At 51.9% G+C, this 19,316-nt stretch overlaps 2 protein-coding genes and 1 long non-coding RNA gene across 9 annotated transcripts; 2 read left to right on the forward strand and 1 right to left on the reverse strand.

The window, feature by feature from the left end:
- The first annotated feature begins 35 nt into the window (after positions 1 to 35).
- On the forward strand, positions 36 to 2,937 carry LOC103460473 (dual specificity protein phosphatase 14). The gene is made up of 2 exons (XM_008402654.3): positions 36 to 1,831; positions 1,971 to 2,937. The coding sequence occupies exon 2, from the start codon at positions 2,089 to 2,091 to the stop codon at positions 2,728 to 2,730; it is 642 nt and encodes a 213-aa protein (XP_008400876.1). The 5' UTR covers positions 36 to 1,831; positions 1,971 to 2,088; the 3' UTR covers positions 2,731 to 2,937.
- On the forward strand, positions 2,798 to 16,784 carry mfn1a (mitofusin 1a). 7 transcript variants are annotated; one of them, XM_081598605.1, is made up of 19 exons: positions 2,798 to 2,886; positions 4,050 to 4,233; positions 4,393 to 4,512; positions 5,290 to 5,425; positions 6,615 to 6,777; positions 6,849 to 6,973; positions 8,637 to 8,745; positions 9,415 to 9,522; positions 9,593 to 9,746; positions 12,066 to 12,133; positions 13,055 to 13,176; positions 13,243 to 13,369; positions 13,475 to 13,579; positions 13,807 to 13,909; positions 13,983 to 14,191; positions 14,258 to 14,359; positions 14,931 to 15,127; positions 15,204 to 15,338; positions 16,379 to 16,784. In XM_081598605.1, the coding sequence occupies exons 3-19, from the start codon at positions 4,398 to 4,400 to the stop codon at positions 16,446 to 16,448; spliced, it is 2,148 nt and encodes a 715-aa protein (XP_081454731.1). In that variant the 5' UTR covers positions 2,798 to 2,886; positions 4,050 to 4,233; positions 4,393 to 4,397; the 3' UTR covers positions 16,449 to 16,784. The 7 variants fall into 7 exon arrangements, 6 of the variants coding, with proteins under 6 accessions (XP_081454731.1, XP_081454732.1, XP_081454733.1 ...); XR_014084364.1 differs by lacking the exons at positions 2,798 to 2,886; positions 16,379 to 16,784 and having other exon boundaries at positions 4,119 to 4,233; positions 14,258 to 14,454; positions 15,204 to 15,322; XM_081598606.1 differs by lacking the exons at positions 2,798 to 2,886; positions 12,066 to 12,133 and having other exon boundaries at positions 4,119 to 4,233; positions 13,243 to 13,407.
- LOC145548077 (uncharacterized) lies at positions 11,157 to 12,732 on the reverse strand. The gene is made up of 2 exons (XR_014084366.1): positions 12,391 to 12,732; positions 11,157 to 12,149 (listed from the first exon to the last, which is right to left on the reverse strand). It is a non-coding gene; the product is annotated as an uncharacterized LOC145548077 (long non-coding RNA).
- Positions 16,785 to 19,316: the final 2,532 nt, after the last annotated feature.

A 19,316-nucleotide genomic window follows, 5' to 3' on the forward strand; every position in this document is an offset into this window, starting at 1 on the left:
TTGTCTGATTGGGTGATCAGTAACCAATCAGATGAACAAACCAACCTCTGTTTGAGACAATCACATTAACCCATTCCAGCAGCGCCGTAGCCATGACGACGGTCATGCCTTTCGACCTCAGCCTGGCTTCTGGCAGCGGTAAGTGAGATATCGGCTATTTATCCCTGTTAAGGTTGTTGTGACTCTCGTCCTTTGGATTTGATAATTATGAGACTGTTGTAGCTCCATATAGTTGGACCACTCCACTCAGCGTTAGATTTCTCAGGCATAATGACGTATCGGCGCATTAATCGATCAGAAATCACTAAATACTAAACAGATTTCCACGTTTTTTTCTGTAAACTTTATTCAAACAGCTATCAGATACATTTACAAGGACATGTAGTTTTAAAGTATTGGGTTGATACATGGTTCAGCATATTTAAATATTCTTAGTGAGGAAAACAAACTAGAAAAGGAATATAATACTCTGATGCATAATTTTACAAAGCACACAGTCGGTCATAATGTTTTATATTTATTTAGTACTGTATAGAGAAACGGGTGATTCAATAATGATTAATGCTGAATAATATTCACATTATTTTCCATGCCTTCAGATTCCAGCTTCATCCTGTGCAGTGAATCCGTCTCTCCTCATTTTCTTCCTCACATTGAAACCTTCCAAACTAAAGCGGGAGATTTGGGAGCCATCTTACTTTCGACATATTAACAACAGTCATTGCCACCTGTGTAAACTGGTGAATGTTATAATATATTTATTATGTTTTATTTCTAACGTTGGCTCCTTGTTCAAACTGAACTAAATCTGGGTGAGCCTTCCTAGCGGGGCTGAACCCGGTGTTACCCCCAGCGCTAAAGCTAATATTAGCGCCTTTTAGCCGGTGGACATAAATACTGATCACAAAATATTAACATTATTATGTCCATCTGGCTTGTGAGAAGTTATGTCCAGAGCCGTCAGGTCAACAGTCCATTGATGTGAACAAAAATATCTCCAGTGCTGAAGCTTCTGCTGCTGCTTTGGTTTAGCCAAGATGGCCGCTCCAAGATGGCCGCCGTGTTTCCTGCGGGTCTGCTCTTTACGGTACGTGAGGAACTTTTTTTTTTATTGCTTTGCGTTCCCTCAATAATGTACTGATCGGTTCATGCGGCATAACTGAACACTGTTGGCCTTACGGGCCGCCGTACTTTCTGCCTCATACAAGCTTCTGTGAGGTTTTTCTATAAATGTTAACATCTCTGTGAAATATCTGAAGTTTTATATCTTTTTCTTTAGCATAGAAATGCACCACTAACCTGTGATGTAAACAGAAACTTTCCGTAAGAAGGAAAGAAATAAAAATACATCTTTGAGTTATTATCGCAGTAATAAATCATCTGAATCTGATTGTCTCTATTGTATCTGAATGTTTGAAGTTTCCATGGTTTCATCTCAGACATGCAGAGAATAAAAGAGTTTAGAATAATAATGTGGAGCTATAGAGAATCAGACCTGGGGATCCTGGACCTCACCCGGTTCCGCCTGATGTTCTGGACCGGGACCCCGTAAGGATTGGACCCCAGGTTCGGGTTGTTCCGGGCGGGATGTCTGGTTTTATTTCGGTCCGGTCATGTGAGCCGATGTCGAGCTTCAGCTGCTGGGTTATTATTAACCCTGGCGGCTGATTGGCCGCCGGCCGGGTCAGCCAGAACCTTGTAGGGTGACTGGGTCTCATTCTCAGTTCCGGTTCGGGGCGCAGCGGCAGGTAAACCTGGACTTCATGTTCCGGTCGGAGCCTCTGGATCCCAGAGTTTAGACGTGGAATAAAAACCAGAGGGAAACGTGAAGGTTGGGATGTTATGAATATTATTTTCCTCATGGCGTCACTTCCTGTTTAAGGGTCACCGCCTGTTTTCATGCATTAAAACCAGATTAGTGACAGTAAAGATGGAACAAAGGAGCTCTAACTTCTGGTTTCCTCCCTCAGCTCACCTGGAGCTCACCTTGAACTCACCTGGAACTCACCTTGAACTCACCTGGAACTCACCTTGAACTCACCTGGAACTCACCTGTTGGTGACTCGTGCGCCCTGCCAGGTGCTCCTCATGGCGCTCTCCCAGGTGACGCCCTCCTTGTTCCTGAGCGGCGCCGACGCCCCCCTGAACGGCGCTCTGATGTCACAGAAAGGCATCACGCTGATAGTGAACGCCACGCTGAGCCACGCCCTCCCTGCCCACCCGGGCGTGGAGTGTCTGCGCGTCCCGGTCTGCGACCTGCCCTGCCAACCCCTCGGCCTGCACTTCGACCGCGTGGCCGAGCGTATCCATGGCAACCGCGCCGGAGGCACGCTGGTGCATTGCGCAGCGGGGAGGAGCCGCTCGCCGGCGCTGGTCATGGCGTACCTGATGAGGTTCCGAGGCGCCACGCTGCGCCAGGCTCACCGCCGCGTCCTGGAGAGCCGACCCTGCATCCGCATCAACGCCGGATTCTGGGAGCAGCTGCTGCAGTACGAGAGGAGGCTGTACGGCCGCAACACGGTCCGGGTGGAGCCCGAGGGGGCGGGGCCTCTGGGGGCGGGGCCTCTGGGGGCGGGGCCTCGCCGGGCCGCTCCGCCGAGCAGCCAGTTGACATCTGTACCCAGATCTCCTGTGATGTCACGCACTCCGCTGATGATGTCACCACATAAATTAATAAGAGAATCTGCCGTGTCATCAAAGACCAACAGAACAATTTACAAACAGCTGTGAGTGGGCGGAGCTACATTACCTGGACAGGTGTGGAGCAACTGGTGTTCACCAGAACCAGTAACTGAACCACCAGAACCAGTAACTGGACCACCAGAACCAGTAACTGAACCACCAGAACCAGTAACTGGACCACCAGAACCAGTCTGGGGACAGGAAGTGAGTCTGTTCTGCTTGGTTTTGCTGTTAATCAATAAATAATTTCCATCAGAGCGTCTTCTCGCTGTTCCTCACCACCACCAGCAGGGGGCAGGAGGTGACCTGTAGAAACTAGTTCCTGGGTCAGAGGTCAGTTATTAAACAACCCTAAAACCTCATAATTATCAACCTCTTCATTCAGGTAACTGATTATTCTGCAGCTCATTAAATATTTATGATTATAAAAACACGGAGAATAAAAAGTGACAATCAGTCGTGCAGATTAGAAAACTGAAGGTAATTTAAAATATTTAATTCAAAATACAGAATTTTATCAGAACCCAACAGAATAACGGTGGCTCCTGGGGGCCCCTTTGCCCCTGGGGGCCCCTTTGCCCCTGGGGGCCCGGTGGCTCCTGGGGGCCGTGCTGAGAGAACACAGGGTCCATCAGAACCTGAAACATGGTGGTGGCAGCATCAGACTGTGGAGGTGGCGGCGGTTCAATTTCCAGCAGGATGACCAGAGATATTATGAGATAGGTTCAGGGGTTAGAATGGCCTAGTCAAAGTACAGGCCCTAATCCAAGTGAGAATACGAGAGAAGACCTGAGCAGTGATGTAGAAACGGGTTCTACTGGGACCTGGAGGTTCTGCGGTTCCTCGGTTGGCGTTCCTCCTGAAGAGGACGGCGCCTCCTGCAGGACGCGCACCGTTAGCACTAGCGCAGTGGAATGATCGCATCCTCTGAAGCATTCGCCGCCTTCATCATCACATCATCATCCCAGCAGCAGGTGGCCCTCACTGCTCTTTGCTTTTGATTGCAGTGTCCCCCTCTGTCCCCCTCTGTCCCCCCCTGTCCCCCTCTGTCCCCCTCTGTCCCCCTCTGTCCTCTCCTGTCCTCCCCTGTCCCCCTCTGTCCCCCCCTGTCCCCCTCTGTCCTCTCCTGTCCTCCCCTGTCCCCCTCTGTCCCCCCTGTCTCCTCCGTCCTCTCCTGTCCCCCTCTGTCCCCCCCTGTCCCCCTCTGTCCCCCTCTGTCCCCCTCTGTCCTCTCCTGTCTCCCCCTGTCCCCCTCTGTCCTCTCCTGTCCTCCCCTGTCCCCCCGTCCCCCCTGTCCCCCCCGTCCCCCTCTGTCCTCCCTGTCCCCCCCTGTCCCCCTGTCCCCCTCTGTCCTCTCCTGTCTCCAGGCGTCTGCGGCTCTAATCCCGCTAAGCGGATCAACGTTCCTCAGAGACTCTAAGCTCTTTAGACGCTGCAGCAGAGTTCTGTCCGCCAGTTGGACCGGGCCATGATGGGAGCCGGCGCCGACCCGACTGGGACCGGACCCTGAAGCAGGACTGACCTTTGAACCTGGGAGACACACAGATCGCGGTAAGGACGTGGTTCTGGAGTCTGTTGAAGGTCCGGTCGGTTCTGATGGGACCAGTTACCTTCAGCAGGGTCAGAACCATCTGGGCCCGGTTCTGGAGCTAAAGTCAGAGACCTTAGCTCTGAGCTGGTTCTGGTCCAGTCAGTCCTCTGTGTGCGTAGGAGCCATGGACCCTGAGGACCCGTCTCCTCTGCACCGGTTCGTGGTTGCTAAGCGATCGATCGGGTCGATCTTTGACCAGCTGCTGGAGTTTGTGAAGAGCGGTTCTGCCTTTGTGGACGGTCAGAAACACACACACACACACAGAAACACACAAACACAGAAACACACACACAGAAACACACACACACACACACACACACAGAAACACACACACACACAGAAACACACACACACACAGAAACACACACACACACACAGAAACACACACACACACACACACAGAAACACACACACACACAGAAACACACACACACAGAAACACACACACACAGAAACACACACACACACAGAAACACACACACACACACACACACACACAGAAACACACACACACACACACACACACACACACACACACACAAACACACACACACACAGAAACACACACACACACACACACACACAGAAACACACACACACACAGAAACACACACACACACACACACAGAAACACACACACACACACACACAGAAACACACACACAGAAACACACACACAGAAACACACACACACAGAAACACACACACACACACAGAAACACACACACACACACACACACACAGAAACACACACACACACAGAAACACACACACACACACACACAGAAACACACACACACACACACACACAGAAACACACACACAGAAACACACACACAGAAACACACACACAGAAACACACACACACAGAAACACACACACACACACAGAAACACACACACACAGAAACAAACACACACACACACCAGTGGAGGTTCTGACCACCTGGAACCATCCAGACCTCACGGGTTTGGACCTTCAGAACCGCTCACGTTGTTTGCCTACTGTGATACCAGAAGCCGTTCAGAACCAGGACCTGGGTCGGGTTGCTGTGGAGGAGCAGAACCTGGAGATGCAGAGCTGCGCCACCAAGCTGGCCGCCATCAGGGAGGTTCTGCTGCGGAGAACCATGAAGGTGGCCTTCTTCGGCAGGTCAGAACCGGGTCAGAACCGGGTCAGCATCGGGTCAGGAAAACTTCAACTGGGGAGAACCGGGTCAGAACCACCTCCCACCAGCGGGGGGCAGTGTTCTGCCAGCATGTTGGGTTTCCCCTAGTAAACCTGCTCAGCCCTGCAGTCAGGGCGCCGAGGCGATCCACTGGGGATCCACTGGAGATCCACTGGAGATCCACTGGGGATCCACTGGAGATCCACTGGAGATCCACTGGGGATCCACTGGAGATCCACCGGTGACCCAGTGGGTTAGGGTTAGTGCAAGTGGAATTATTTGCACTTCTGTTTAATCCAGATTCAGTCAGCGGCTCCATGGGGCCCCCAGGGCTTCATGGGGCCCCCAGAGCTTCATGGGCCCCCAGAGCTCCATGGGCCCCCAGGGCTTCATGGGCCCCCAGGGCTTCAGGGGCCCCCAGGGCTCCATGGGCCCCCAGGGCTTCATGGGCCCCCAGGGCTTCAGGGGCCCCCAGGGCTTCATGGGGCCCCCAGGGCTTCAGGGGCCATAAATGACAATAATTTAACACAGAAATGTAACATTTATCTATTCAGATGATCAATGCAGCTGAATTTGATTTAATGGCTTCAACATAAATAAATGACAAGATTTAAAATTGTTTAACATTTAAATGTAAGATTTTAAGGAGTTTACTTTGTTTACTCATGGTTTATATTCATGGTTAGATTGTTTTGTTACCATAGCAACAATCTGATGCTGAGTTTAAGCTCCTCCCCCTCTCCCAGATTAAATGCAACACAGAAGCTGTTAGAGCTGCTGATGGGGCCCCTCAGTCAGATTCTGCTCCAGGCCTCATCAGCCTTGGACCGGCCCTGCAGGATGAGTTAAATCCTCTGCTCTGAGCAACAAACGGCAGATTTAATGAAATGCTGCTAATGTGGCTTTAGCAGCTCCAACATTTCTGTCTGTTGAGATTTAATCAGAGTCACAGAAACTTTTGGTTGGTGAGTTTGAGTTTCTCAGATCTTCTGGTCCTCCAGCCTCTTTCATCTGATTCATCTGGACTGAAGGAAGGAAACGCTGTTATTGCTCACTTGGTTCTGATCCGGCTGCTGCAGACGGACCAGAAGCAGACGGCACCGTTTCTTTTCAACCATGATGCAACTGGGGACCTGGTTCTGACCCGGTTCTCCTTGCGCTGTCCTTCTTCAGAACCAGCAACGGGAAGAGCACGGTGATCAACGCCATGCTGCGGGAGCGGGTTCTGCCCAGCGGCATCGGACACACCACCAACTGCTTCCTGAGCGTGGAGGGGACGGACGCCGCCGAGCCCTACCTCACCACCGAGGCGTCTGCCGAGCGCCGCGCCGTCTCTGTGGGTGAACAGAACCACCGGGGGGCCCGGTTCTGACCCGGTTCTGACTGCTCTCCCCCTGCGCCCTGCAGACAGTCAACCAGCTGGCCCACGCGCTGCACATGGACCCGGCGCTGGACTCGGGCAGCCTGGTCCGAGTGTTCTGGCCCAAGAACCGCTGCGCCCTGCTGAGGGACGACCTGGTTCTGATGGACAGGTGAGGCCATCAGGTTCTGATCCGAGTTCAGAGCCATCAGAACAGGTTCTGGTTCTGTCGTTTCTAAATGATTCAGGAGAACCTCAGGGTTCCCCTGAGGAGCAGAACTACGGGGGACTTTTCCTGCCATAATCCTAGAGCGAACATTTCCAGCCTGAAAGCAGAACTTCATGTCTGTCTGTCTGTCTGTCTGTCTGTCTGTCTCTGTCTGTCTGTCTCTGTCTGTCTGTCTGTCTGTCTGTCTGTCTGTCTGTCTGTCTGTCTGTCTGTCTGTCTGTCTGTCTGTCTGGATCAATGTGGATGTTTAACGTAACACGGAGCAGAACGCTCATGTCGTTGTTTCTCCCTACATCCAGTAGGTGGCGCAGGTTGCTATAATCGATAGTATCCACACAGGAGCCCCTCTAGACCAGTGGAGCCCAAAGTGGGTCCTGATTGGTCCCCAAAGTGGGTCCTGGAGGCTCAGCATGTTTCAGTCTCTCCCTGGTTTAACGACCTCTGACCTGCTGAGGATGTTTCTACCACCAGGAGGGAATAAAACATGGAGCCAGTTTGGCCCCCTGGTCTAGAGGGAAGCACCCAGTGCAGTGATCCCTCCTCGCTGTAACGCCGTTCACTTTTCACCGTCTCTCCGCTTCGCAGATTTTTCTATTGTGCAGTTTTCTGCGTCCTGATTGGCTGAACAGTCTCTGTGGTTCTTCTCTACCTGAGTGCCAATAACGTTACGGTGTTTAACACAGATTGGCCATCAGGAGATGGAAACTGAAACTTTCAATGTCTGCTGGAGAATAAAACTGGCCAGAGGCAGCAGAACCGGACCGGAGGCTCGTTGATGAGATCCGTCGCTCTGCTGTAGATCCAGCTGTGAATCTGGTGCAGCTTGGAGGAGAAGCTGTAATGACCGACTGGATCACATTAAGGCTGATTGATGAACATCCGCTGACCTGAAACCAGGTTTTGTTCTTTGGTTTAATGTATTTATTAATGCTGTGTAATAACTGTAAAACATAAAGGTAATACTTCACGGATTTCACCTCGCGGGTTATTTTCGGAACGCAACCCTAAGAAAAACGAGGGATCACTGGACAACACTTTCATTCTATTGGCTGAGAGGTTGCCAGGCGACTGAGCCAAAAGGCGTTTCCAACAGCGAGCAGAGAGTAAGTGTGAGCGGGAGGAGAAGTTTGGAGAAGACAGACATGAAGTCCTGCTTTCAGAATGAAAATATACCTACAAACTATTTATAAAATACATTTAAACTCTTAGTTTAAAAACAAAAACATACAATTTAAAACTAGATCCTGCTGTAAACTAGATCCCCAAGTAAGAGATGGTTTAAGACGAGCTTTAAAAGTGGACAGTGACGGTTCCTCTCTGACCTGCAAAGGCCAGTCGGTCCATAACTTTGGACCCATGACACAAAGCTTGGATGTGCTCTTGGATTATGGCAGGAAAATTCCTCCATACAGAACCAGATCCTGTGTCTGCTGGGCTGCAGTCGGGCTGGACAGCTCTTCCTCTCCGTCTGGGTCCAGACATCTGCGCTCTGATTGGTCGAACTCCTGATCAGTCAAGTCAGGGTTCTGATGGAGTCCTTCTGAAGTCTTTGTCAGAACCAGAACCAGAGAGATTCAGATTAACTCTGACCTCTGACCCCTGGCAGCCCAGGGACGGACGTCACCCTGGAGTTGGACAGCTGGATCGATAAGTTCTGTTTGGACGCCGACGTCTTCGTTCTGGTGGGGAACGCCGAGTCCACGCTGATGAACACGGTGAGGAAGGCCACTTCATCATCATCATCATCGTCAGGTGTCTTAAAGGGCCGGACGTCTGGTTCCTCCTGGTTCCGGCTGGTCCGGTTCAGGAAGCTGAGCTCAGAACCAGACCAAGGTCTAGTCCAGGGTGTCCAAACGTTTTCTCTAATCAGAAGAATCCACAAAAAATATTCAATAATAAAAAGAACCATTTTCATGACACGGTCAGAATTCTGACCGCAGGTCCAGATCTGCAGGCGGTTCTTCCTCGGGAAGTGATTCTGACATCTAAGCAGGTTCTGATCCAGTCCCAACCGGACCCAGTATCTCTGAGCCAGATCCGGTCCATTAGGCAAGAACCCGACCAGACCAGAACAGACGGAGGCAGAGCTTCACCTGGAAGAAGATCCCTCAGACAGAACTGGACGGGTTCTGGTTCTGGTGAAGAACCGGTTCTACTGAAAGGATCCAACTGCAGACAGTGGAGGAGTTCTGGTTCTGGTCGGGTTGGAGCATCAGCGCTCTCAGCCTGTCCAGCATCTGCATCAACAGAACCTGGTGGAGACCTCTGATCGGACCTGTGGCCCGGTTCTCTGATCTGGTTCTGGTCGCTTACTTGATTCTGACCCTGTTCTGCCCTGACCCGGGATCTAGTAGCTGACCCAGCTCTGGTCCGGTTCTGTCCAGGAGAAGCTGTTCTTCCATAAGGTCAGTGAGCGGATCTCCAAGCCGAACGTCTTCATCCTCCATAACCGCTGGGACGCCTCGGTGACGGAGCCCGAGCTCATCGACCAGGTGAGGAGCCGTTACCATGGCAACGCCGCTGCTCACGTTCCCCTCAACCTCCCGGTCCCTCGCTGCCCAGGTGAGGAAGCAGCACCTGGACCGCTGCATCAGCTTCCTGTCGGAGGAGCTGCGGGTCGTTGAACCGGACCGGGCCGCTGCCAGAATCTTCTTCATCTCTGCCAAGGAGGTTCTGATCTGCAGGACGCAGCGGAACCAGGGCATGCCAGAGGCAGGTGGGACGGAGGGACAGAGGGGAACCGGGTCAGATGAACCAGGTTCTGGTTCCTGATGAGGACCAGAACCTGGAAATATGCAGAAAGTTGTGAAGGACAAAAATCTAAAAATCTTATTAAGTGAATTTATGAAGAATAAGTAACACAAAACTAACTGACTCCAGGAGACGAACACAACATCCACAGGCTAACCCGCTAAACTACTAGCCTACTAACCACTAATCTGCTAAACCACTAACCTACTAGACCACTAATCTGCTAACCTGCTAAACCACTCATCCACTAACCTGCTAAACCAGTAACCAGCTAAACCACTAACCCGCTAAACCACTCATCCGCTAACCTGCTAAACCACTAACTTGCTAAACCACTAACCCGCTAAACCACTAACCCGCTAAACCACTAATCTGCTAACCTGCTAAACCACTAACCCGCTAAACCACTCATCCGCTAACCTGCTAAACCACTAACCTGCTAAACCACTAACCCGCTAAACCACTAACCCGCTAAACCACTAATCTGCTAACCTGCTAAACCACTAACCCGCTAAACCACTCATCCGCTAACCTGCTAAACCACTAACTTGCTAATCCACTAACCTGCTAAACCACTAACCCGCTAAACCACTCATCCGCTAACCTGCTAAACCACTAACTTGCTAATCCACTAACCTGCTAAACCTCTAACCCGCTAACCTGCTGACTAACAGAAACCCGTTGCCAGTCAGTGAGCTGTAAACACCTCCAGGCCTTTTGGTTCTTGCCAGTTGCTCAGTTCTGGGTTGAGTTTCCAGTTCAGTTCAGACACCTGGAGATGCAGGTGAAGCTTTTCAAATCATTGCTTGCAGCGCTGGGCAGCCGTAGCCGTGTGATTGGTCAATAGCTGGTCAATAGCTGGTCAGTAGCTGGTCAATAGCTCAGCCATCAACCCGTCTGTGGCCGCAGCCTTTTGAAATCTATTTAAACTTTTCCTCTCTGGCTCTCGCTGAAGGCAGACGCTTTTCCTCGCTCTGTTTTTGTTCTGCGATCTTTGCAGATCCTCTGACGCTACAAGCTGTGGATCTGGTTAATCTATTAATTAAACTTTCTCATTGAGACGACAATGTCCAAGGCCCACTTGTCCTACGGGGACACGGAGGGACACATCCTGGATTAATTTGGATCATGACAACAGAGTTTCTGCTGTTAGGACCTGGTGGATCCCTGGAATATCGACTCTTTTGTGATGGATTGTGCCGAATAGCAAACATTCAGATTGATGCTGTTAACAGAGATGCAGGGTGGGGTTAGGGGTTAGGGTTAGGGGATAGGGTTAGGGTTAGGGTTAGGGGTTAGGGGTTAGGGGTTAAGGGTTAGGGTTAGATGCACCGGTTGAGACTCGAGGGCCGATGGAGATTTGAAGTCTGAGCGATTTACAGACAATTTGTTTATTCTGAGTCTCGCTGCTGCTCAGTGGTGCAGTGGGTAGAGCTGCTGCCTTGCAGCAAGAAAGTTCTGGGTTCGATTCCCGGTCTTTCTGCATGGAGTCTCCATGTTCTCCCTGCATGGTTGGTTTTCTCCAGGTTCTCCGGTTTCCTCCCACAGTCCAGAAACATGACTGTCAGGTTAACTGGTCTGTCTAAATTGCCCCTAGGTGTGAGTGTGTGTGTGTGTGTGTGTGTGTGTGTGTGTGAGGTTGTGTGTCCCGTCTGTCTCTGTGTTGCCCTGCGACAGACAGGTGACCCGTCCAGGTGACCCGTCCAGGTGACCCCGCCTCTCGTCCAGAACGCTCCTCCTGACCCACTAGGGACCAGGTGTAGAACGGACTGACCGACAGCCATTGTGCCATTTTCCCTCATGAGTCGGTTCCTGCCCCGTCTGTCTGTCTGTCTGTCTGTCTGTCTGTCTGTCTGTCTGTCCAGTTTATTATTACTCAGACCAATATCATACTTTTTAAATTATCTTCCATATAAACTTCCATCCATCCATTTTCTAACTCCTGGTCCCTCAGTGGGTCAGCAGGAGCCGCTGCCCCCCCAGCTCACGTTCCGGCGACAGGCGGGTCACCTGGACACTCTGATAAATTATGGAGCACTGAGGAGGATCTTCCAACCCGGAGAAACGACTCATCACCGTAGATCCACATGATCAGAACAAGAACCCAGAGAAACCCGACTGGTTCACAAACATCTCTAACGGGTCACTTTGTTCTTTTCTGTTCGTTTCTCCTTCCTGTTTTCACTTTAAACGGCCTTGTTCCTGAAAACGGGCCATGAAATGAAAGCTAACAACTGTTAGCATTAGCCTGGCAGGGAGCTGACCTTCACTGATCGTCCTGCAGGGGGCGCACTGGCCGAAGGCTTCCAGGACCGGCTGACCGAGTTCCAGCAGTTCGAGAGAACCTTCGAGGTCCAGAACCCAGAACCTAGAACCACAGAACCACAGAACCTAGAACCACAGAACCTAGAACCACAGAACCCAGAACCACAGAACCTAGAACCACAGAACCCAGAACCACAGAACCTAGAACCACAGAACCACAGAACCTAGAACCACAGAACCCAGAACCTAGAACCACAGAACCACAGAACCTAGAACCACAGAACCTAGAACCACAGAACCTAGAACCACAGAACCACAGAACCTAGAACCACAGAACCTAGAACCACAGAACCACAGAACCCAGAACCACAGAACCTAGAACCACAGAACCTAGAACCACAGAACCACAGAACCCAGAACCACAGAACCTAGAACCACAGAACCTAGAACCACAGAACCTAGAACCACAGAACCACAGAACCTAGAACCACAGAACCACAGAACCCAGAACCACAGAACCTAGAACCACAGAACCCAGAACCACAGAACCTAGAACCACAGAACCTAGAACCACAGAACCCAGAACCACAGAACCTAGAACCACAGAACCACAGAACCCAGAACCACAGGACCTAGAACCACAGAACCCAGAACCACAGAACCCAGAACCACAGAACCTAGAACCTAGAACCCAGAACCACAGAACCACAGGACCTAGAACCTAGAACCACAGAACCTAGAACCACAGAACCCAGAACCACAGAACCCAGAACCACAGAACCACAGGACCTAGAACCTAGAACCACAGAACCACAGAACCCAGAACCACAGAACCTAGAACCACAGAACCTAGAACCACAGAACCTAGAACCACAGAACCTAGAACCACAGAACCCAGAACCACAGAACCCAGAGCCACAGAACCTAGAACCCCATCGTGATCCAGTTGTTCTAATCCTGCATGTGTTTGCCCATTGGGTCGGTCCTGACCCGGTTCTGTGTGTACAGGAGTTCATCTCTCAGTCGGCGGTCCGGACCAAGTTCGAGCAGCACACGGTTCGGGCGTGGCAGATCACCGAGGACATCAAGGCCGTCATGGACGCCATCAACATCGCGTCGGCCGACAGGAAGTGAGATCAGTCATGTGACCCGCTGGGCGCTCAGTGGGAGCCCCTCTGACCTCTGACCTCTGGCAGGATCTGTTGTCTGGAGGAGCGGGAGGAGCAGCGGGACCGGCTGGACTTCGTCCGGGGTCAGATGAGCCGACTGAGCGACAGCGTGAAGAACCGGATCAGAACCCTGACGGACGACGTCACAGCCAAGGTTCCCCCCGACCCGGCAGAACCTGGGTTCTGGTTCCGGTTCGTGCCGCCGTGGCACCCGTCTCTGTGTGGTTTCCATGGTAACCAGTGCCTGTCTGCGCCCCAGGTGGCCTCGGCGCTGCTGGACCAGATCCATTCCCTGCCGGTTCTGGTGGAGGAGTTCCGGGCCGACTTCAGCCCGACCCCGGAGAACCTGGAGCTCTACAAAAGTGTGAGTTCTGGAGCCCACAGGTTCTGATGAGGTTCTGGGGTCCTGGGCCGAGCCGGACCGGGTCCAGGCGGTTTGAAGGGGAGCCGCCCGTCAGACCCAATCGGACCTCGGTGGTTCTGCTGGTGGGAAAAGCCAGAGCCCACCAGGCCAGCAGGGGGCGCCCTGGTGCTCACTGACCTGCTGCAGACCCAGAACCTCCATGACCCGGTTCTGTCCCGGTTCTGCAGAAGCTGGTGCAGCATCTGGAGCAGCGTCTCTCGGGCGGTCTGGCCCATCGTTGCCATGGCGACGTCCTCAGGGACATCCGGGACGCCCAGAGACTCATGACCGGTACCGAGCCGTCCTGGTTCTGGTTCTGACCCGGGAGCGGCCGTCCGTCTGACCGTGTCCTGTCCGTCCCCAGACAGCGTGCGTCCCCTGGTGTCGCCGTCCGTCCAGCAGCAGCTCTGCGCTCCGTCCTCGGCCTTCGAGATGACCTTTGACCTCAGCCTGGCCGCCCTCTGCGGCGACTTCAGGGAGGACATCGACTTCCGGTTCTCCCTGGGCTGGACCGCCCTGGTGACCCGCTTCGTCGGCACCGCAGGCGCCCGCCGGGCGCTGGCCGTCCCCGAGGTGAGCGCCGCCCGGTGGGCGGGACGTCCTGCGGGACGGGCCGCTGAGACGCCGCTCTGTCTGCAGGACGGACCGTCCCTCAAGGACCGGCTGGTGGTTTCTATGGCAACGAGCCTGGTGTCGGTGTCCTCCAGGGCGTCCATGGCGGTGCTGCTGATCGGGGGCGTGGTGAGTCCAAACCGGACAGGTCCAGAACCGTCCACTTCGTCTCCTGGTTCTGCCGGTGAGACAGAGAGACACAGCTGGACATGTCCTGTGTCCAGGTGTGTGTGTGTCCTAGCTGCGCTGTGTGTCCAGGTGTGTGTGTGTCCTAGCTGCGGTGTGTGTCCAGGTGTGTGTGTGTGTGTGTGTCCTAGCTGCGGCGTGTGTCCAGGTGTGTGTGTGTGTGTGTGTGTCCTAGCTGCGCTGTGTGTCCAGGTGTGTGTGTGTGTGTGTGTGTGTCCTAGCTGCGCTGTGTGTCCAGGTGTGTGTGTGTGTGTGTGTGTCCTAGCTGCGCTGTGTGTCCAGGTGTGTGTGTGTGTGTGTGTGTCCTAGCTGCGGTGAGTGTCCAGGTGTGTGTGTGTGTGTGTGTCCTAGCTGCGGTGTGTGTGTCCAGGTGTGTGTGTGTCCTAGCTGCGGCGTGTGTCCAGGTGTGTGTGTGTGTGTGTGTGTCCTAGCTGCGGTGTGTGTCCAGGTGTGTGTGTGTCCTAGCTGCGGTGTGTGTCCAGGTGTGTGTGTCCTAGCTGCGGTGTGTGTCCAGGTGTGGCGCTCGGTGGGCTGGCGGGTGGTCGCCCTGTCCGTCTCCCTCTACGGTTTGCTCTACCTGTATGAGAGACTCACCTGGACGGCCTCCAGCCAGGAACGCGCTCTGAAGCAGCAGTTCACAGAGTTCGCCGCTTTCCGCCTCCGCGCCGTCGTCCCCGTCACCAGCTCCGCCTGCAGCCAGCAGGTGTTCAAGTAAGCCCCGCCCCAACGGAACCCACCGGCGGTTCTGCTGGCGGTTCTGATGGCGGCCATGTTTTCTCTCTGTGAGGGAGCTGAGCTCCACCTTCAGCCGCCTGACCCAGAGAGTGGACCTGAGCGAGGCGGAGCTGGACGGACGGATCCGGCAGCTCACCTGCAGGATCCAGAGGCTGGAGGCGACCCAGAGGAAGTCCAAGGCCTTCAGGTGAGGGGCGTTCGCTCTACCTGGACAGGTGTTTCATCTTTATGAGGAAAAGAACTTCTTAGATTGGAGCGAGGTTTTCACATCCTTTATTTTATTTATTTTGTGAACTGTCTGAGGATAAATGTGGTTTAGTTTCATCGTTTAAACAATAAAACATTCAAATCATCGTGTCTGAAGCTTAAATAACTGGATGCCATCAGGTCTCAGTGTATTCAGGTGAGTTTTGTCACTTTGTAGTTTGATAATAAAGTTTGTGTGGCTGCTGCATTTTTCACTGCAGGTCAGATTGTGTGTATATTTACACAAACTGACGCAAAGTTCATTTTTATACATAAAATATGGCGCCACACATTTTTTATGCACATGCAGCTTTAGACATGAAGCTGCTGGTCCATGACTTACAGTTCAGGATGAGAGAATCCAGAAGAGACAGCAGAGGTCAAAGGTCAGGAGCAGGGCAGACAGCGGAGGGCAGGAAGTGAAAACCAAACCACACAGATGTGGTCGATCGTATGTTTGCTTTCTCAGGTGTACGGTTTTCAAAATGGCTGCCATGGTTGTCATGGAGAATAAATGCTTGCAGTAAAACCATCTGCTGTTGTTGCCATTGTTGGCCACAGCTAATCGCTAACCGCTAACTCACTAAACAAGAATGTTAGCTCTGCTAACTCTGAACCGCTAAACACGTGAAAAATGAAATCAAGCTAGCGCTAACCATTAGCTCGGCCGTTTCTCGTCTTCATCTCCTTCCTGCTGGCCTGAGACTCGCTAACTGCAACGTTCTCCGTTTCACAGCTTAGCATCACATGAACAGGAAGTGGAAAACATGATGTCACATAAAGTTCAAACGCTTTACAGTAATAACTGGTTTGAAAGGCTCAAAAACGACGGCCATCTTGAAAAATGTCCGTCATCCTGAAACTCCAGTGGCAACAAATGATTCTGATATGATCGCAGACCAACTGCCAGAACTGGACTTGGATCCGAAACGTTCTGATTGGACCAAACCTGATTAGAACCTGCTCTGGTTCTGCTTCCAGGAACCGGGCCACGGAGCTGGAGACCCAGCTGGAGGCCTTCTCTGCTCGCTACCTGCAGGCTGCGGACTGAAGCAGCAGCGGATTGGATCCACCTGCTCCGACCAGAACCAGAACCGGACCGGAGGAGGGTGGTTCTGCCTGTGCTGGTGTTGGCCAGCAGAGGGCAGACTGAGGCGGTATCAGGGTTTGGTTCTGATCTCGATCGGGTTCATCTGCTTCTGATCCGTGACCTTCCAGCTGTTTGAGGTGAAGCTCCGCCTCCACCAGATGTTCTTGTGACCTCTGACCTCTGCAGCTTGCAGTCTGCAATGAGGTTCTGGGTGTGAATCCGGTGGGCGGATCTACTGGGGTGGCAGCTGCCACCTCCACTGACTATGAATTCAATAAATAGTTATGGCAAATCGGACGTTAAGCGCATGGATCTCTTTTTTCCGAGAACATTGAATGCAACATGTAACCTGACACCTAATGCTGAGTAGCAGGAAGTGGAGAGGAACTGAACCCGAGGCAGCAGCATTGATACATATGGAAATGACTGGACTGGACTTTACGTGAAACATGCGCCATTGACGTCCATTGAGTCAGGAATATCGGTGGTCAGGAAAATACTAGAATCACGCACAGAATGTGAAAAAAGGACGAAATGTTTATGGCTAATTCAACCCCATGACAGCCAAAGATAACAAGGTTCAAAGGTTCACAGGTGAGGAAAAAGTGAAATAGTGGAAAGTGAGCAGTGGGTCAGTCATGCTAGCCCAACTGTTAGCACTAAAACCGGCTGTTTGAATCAGCTGATCACCCGCCGCTGCGTTCAGGCCAAATGTTTTAATCATCACCATCTAGACATCAAGCCTGACGGCATAAAGTAAGACTGGATGTTGTTTTGCTACTTTTCTGTTTGATTTCGGTGTCGATTCCCCTGGTAGGACTGAACGCATCTCTGCTCTATCCGTCTGTCGGTTGCCATGGCAACGGGTTGGGTGACGCCGACACACGGAGCGAGAAACAGCAGGATAGACGAGGTTTGGTCTAGTTTGGTTCTTCACCCGTTTATCGGCTTTATTGCACCTTTACTGCGGCTAAACGTTGAACCAGCAGTGAAAACTGAGCGGATGTTCATAAAACATGGCGACATTTATGACAGTCAGGCTCAAATACAACCATCGACCAGATGAGGGAAATTTGACATTTTGACATAATTAAATGGAAACAAGAGAATTTAGGTATCAAACATCAGTTTTCTCAGCTTAATTAAATGTATTTAGACATATCTGATAATGATCCTACTTTTAACCCAGAAAAGGATTTAGATCATCACTCTGTAGCTTATTTGATCACAAACTGTAGTTTCACTATTTAGAAATGGAATTAGATACTTAGCCACCCTGAACAGCAGAACTTAGTTTAGAACATTAGATCCGTTTCTTTCCTGTTTTTTCAGTGTTTGTCATTTTGTTTGTATTTCCTTTTAACTCTTAAAGCTCTTTAACTGCCTTGTTGCTGGAAACGAGCTGCATAAATAAAATGACCTCACTGACATGTTAGTGACAGATTTCATTGGAACTGAAAGGTTTTCTGGACTCCAAGCATCACATAGCGACTAATAGATGCTGTCCAGTCCAGGAACATATCAATGAGCTGCAGGATGAAAGACGTAAAAATATATGAATTAAGAAATTATATTTAATCCTCAGTGCTGCATGAACCGTCGCTAGGTGTGGTGAGGCCGTTGCTATGTCTGGGGAGGCCGTCGCTAGGTGTGGTGAGGCCGTCGCTAGGTGTGGTGAGGCCGTTGCTAGGTGTGGTGAGGCCGTAGCTAGGTGTGGTGAGGCCGTTGCTAGGTGTGGTGAGGCCGTTGCTAGGTGTGGTGAGGCCGTTGCTAGGTGTGGTGAGGCCGTAGCTAGGTGTGGTGAGGCCGTCGCTAGGTGTGGTGAGGCCGTCGCTAGGTGTGGTGAGCCCGTTGCTAGGTGTGGTGAGGCCGTTGCTAGGTGTGGTGAGGCCGTTGCTAGGTGTGGTGAGGCCGTTGCTAGGGGTGGTGAGCCCGTCGCTAGGTGTGGTGAGGCCGTCGCTAGGTGTGGTGAGGCCGTCGCTAGGTGTGGTGAGGCCGTCGCTAGGTGTGGCGAGGCCGTCGCTAGGTGTGGTGAGGCCGTTGCTAGGTGTGGTGAGGCCGTTGCTAGGTGTGGTGAGGCCGTTGCTAGGTGTGGTGAGGCCGTTGCTAGGTGTGGTGAGGCCGTTGCTAGGTGTGGTGAGGCCGTTGCTAGGTGTGGTGAGCCCGTTGCTAGGTGTGGTGAGGCCGTTGCTAGGTGTGGTGAGCCCGTTGCTAGGTGTGGTGAGGCCGTTGCTAGGTGTGGTGAGGCCGTTGCTAGGTGTGGTGAGCCCGTTGCTAGGTGTGGTGAGGCCGTTGCTAGGTGTGGTGAGGCCGTTGCTAGGTGTGGTGAGCCCGTTGCTAGGTGTGGTGAGGCCGTTGCTAGGTGTGGTGAGCCCGTTGCTAGGGGTGATGCTGTCATGTAGGGACTGTGATGGGGTCTGATAATGTTAGCGCCACCTGCTGGCGTCTCCATGGCGACTGCGTTCAGCAGGTCTCATCTCGGCTCTGATTGGTCGGTGGAAATGAACCGATCTTTGAGTCCAGATGATGATGGAAGGAAAATGAACGATAAACACTGAACTGATTATTGTCTTTAATACAGATTAATAGGTTTTATGTGTGAAGTGTCTTAAACACAATAAAAATGAACTAAACAGGATTAAAAGTGCAACAGTGCAAAACACTAACGTATTAAAAACCATAAAAACAACCACATAACGACACACAGCGCCCTCATTAGGAGAAAATGGAAATTGCATTTAAAGGAATAAGAAATGATAAAACTTTGCTAAACTACATTTTGGAAACTTGGCAACAGGAACCAAATATCTGTGTCTGTATGGAGAGATG

Source organism: Poecilia reticulata, chromosome 17 (genome assembly GCF_904066995.2).
Source record: "Poecilia reticulata chromosome 17, P_reticulata-male-v2, whole genome shotgun sequence".
Classification (NCBI taxonomy): Eukaryota; Metazoa; Chordata; class Actinopteri; order Cyprinodontiformes; family Poeciliidae; genus Poecilia; species Poecilia reticulata.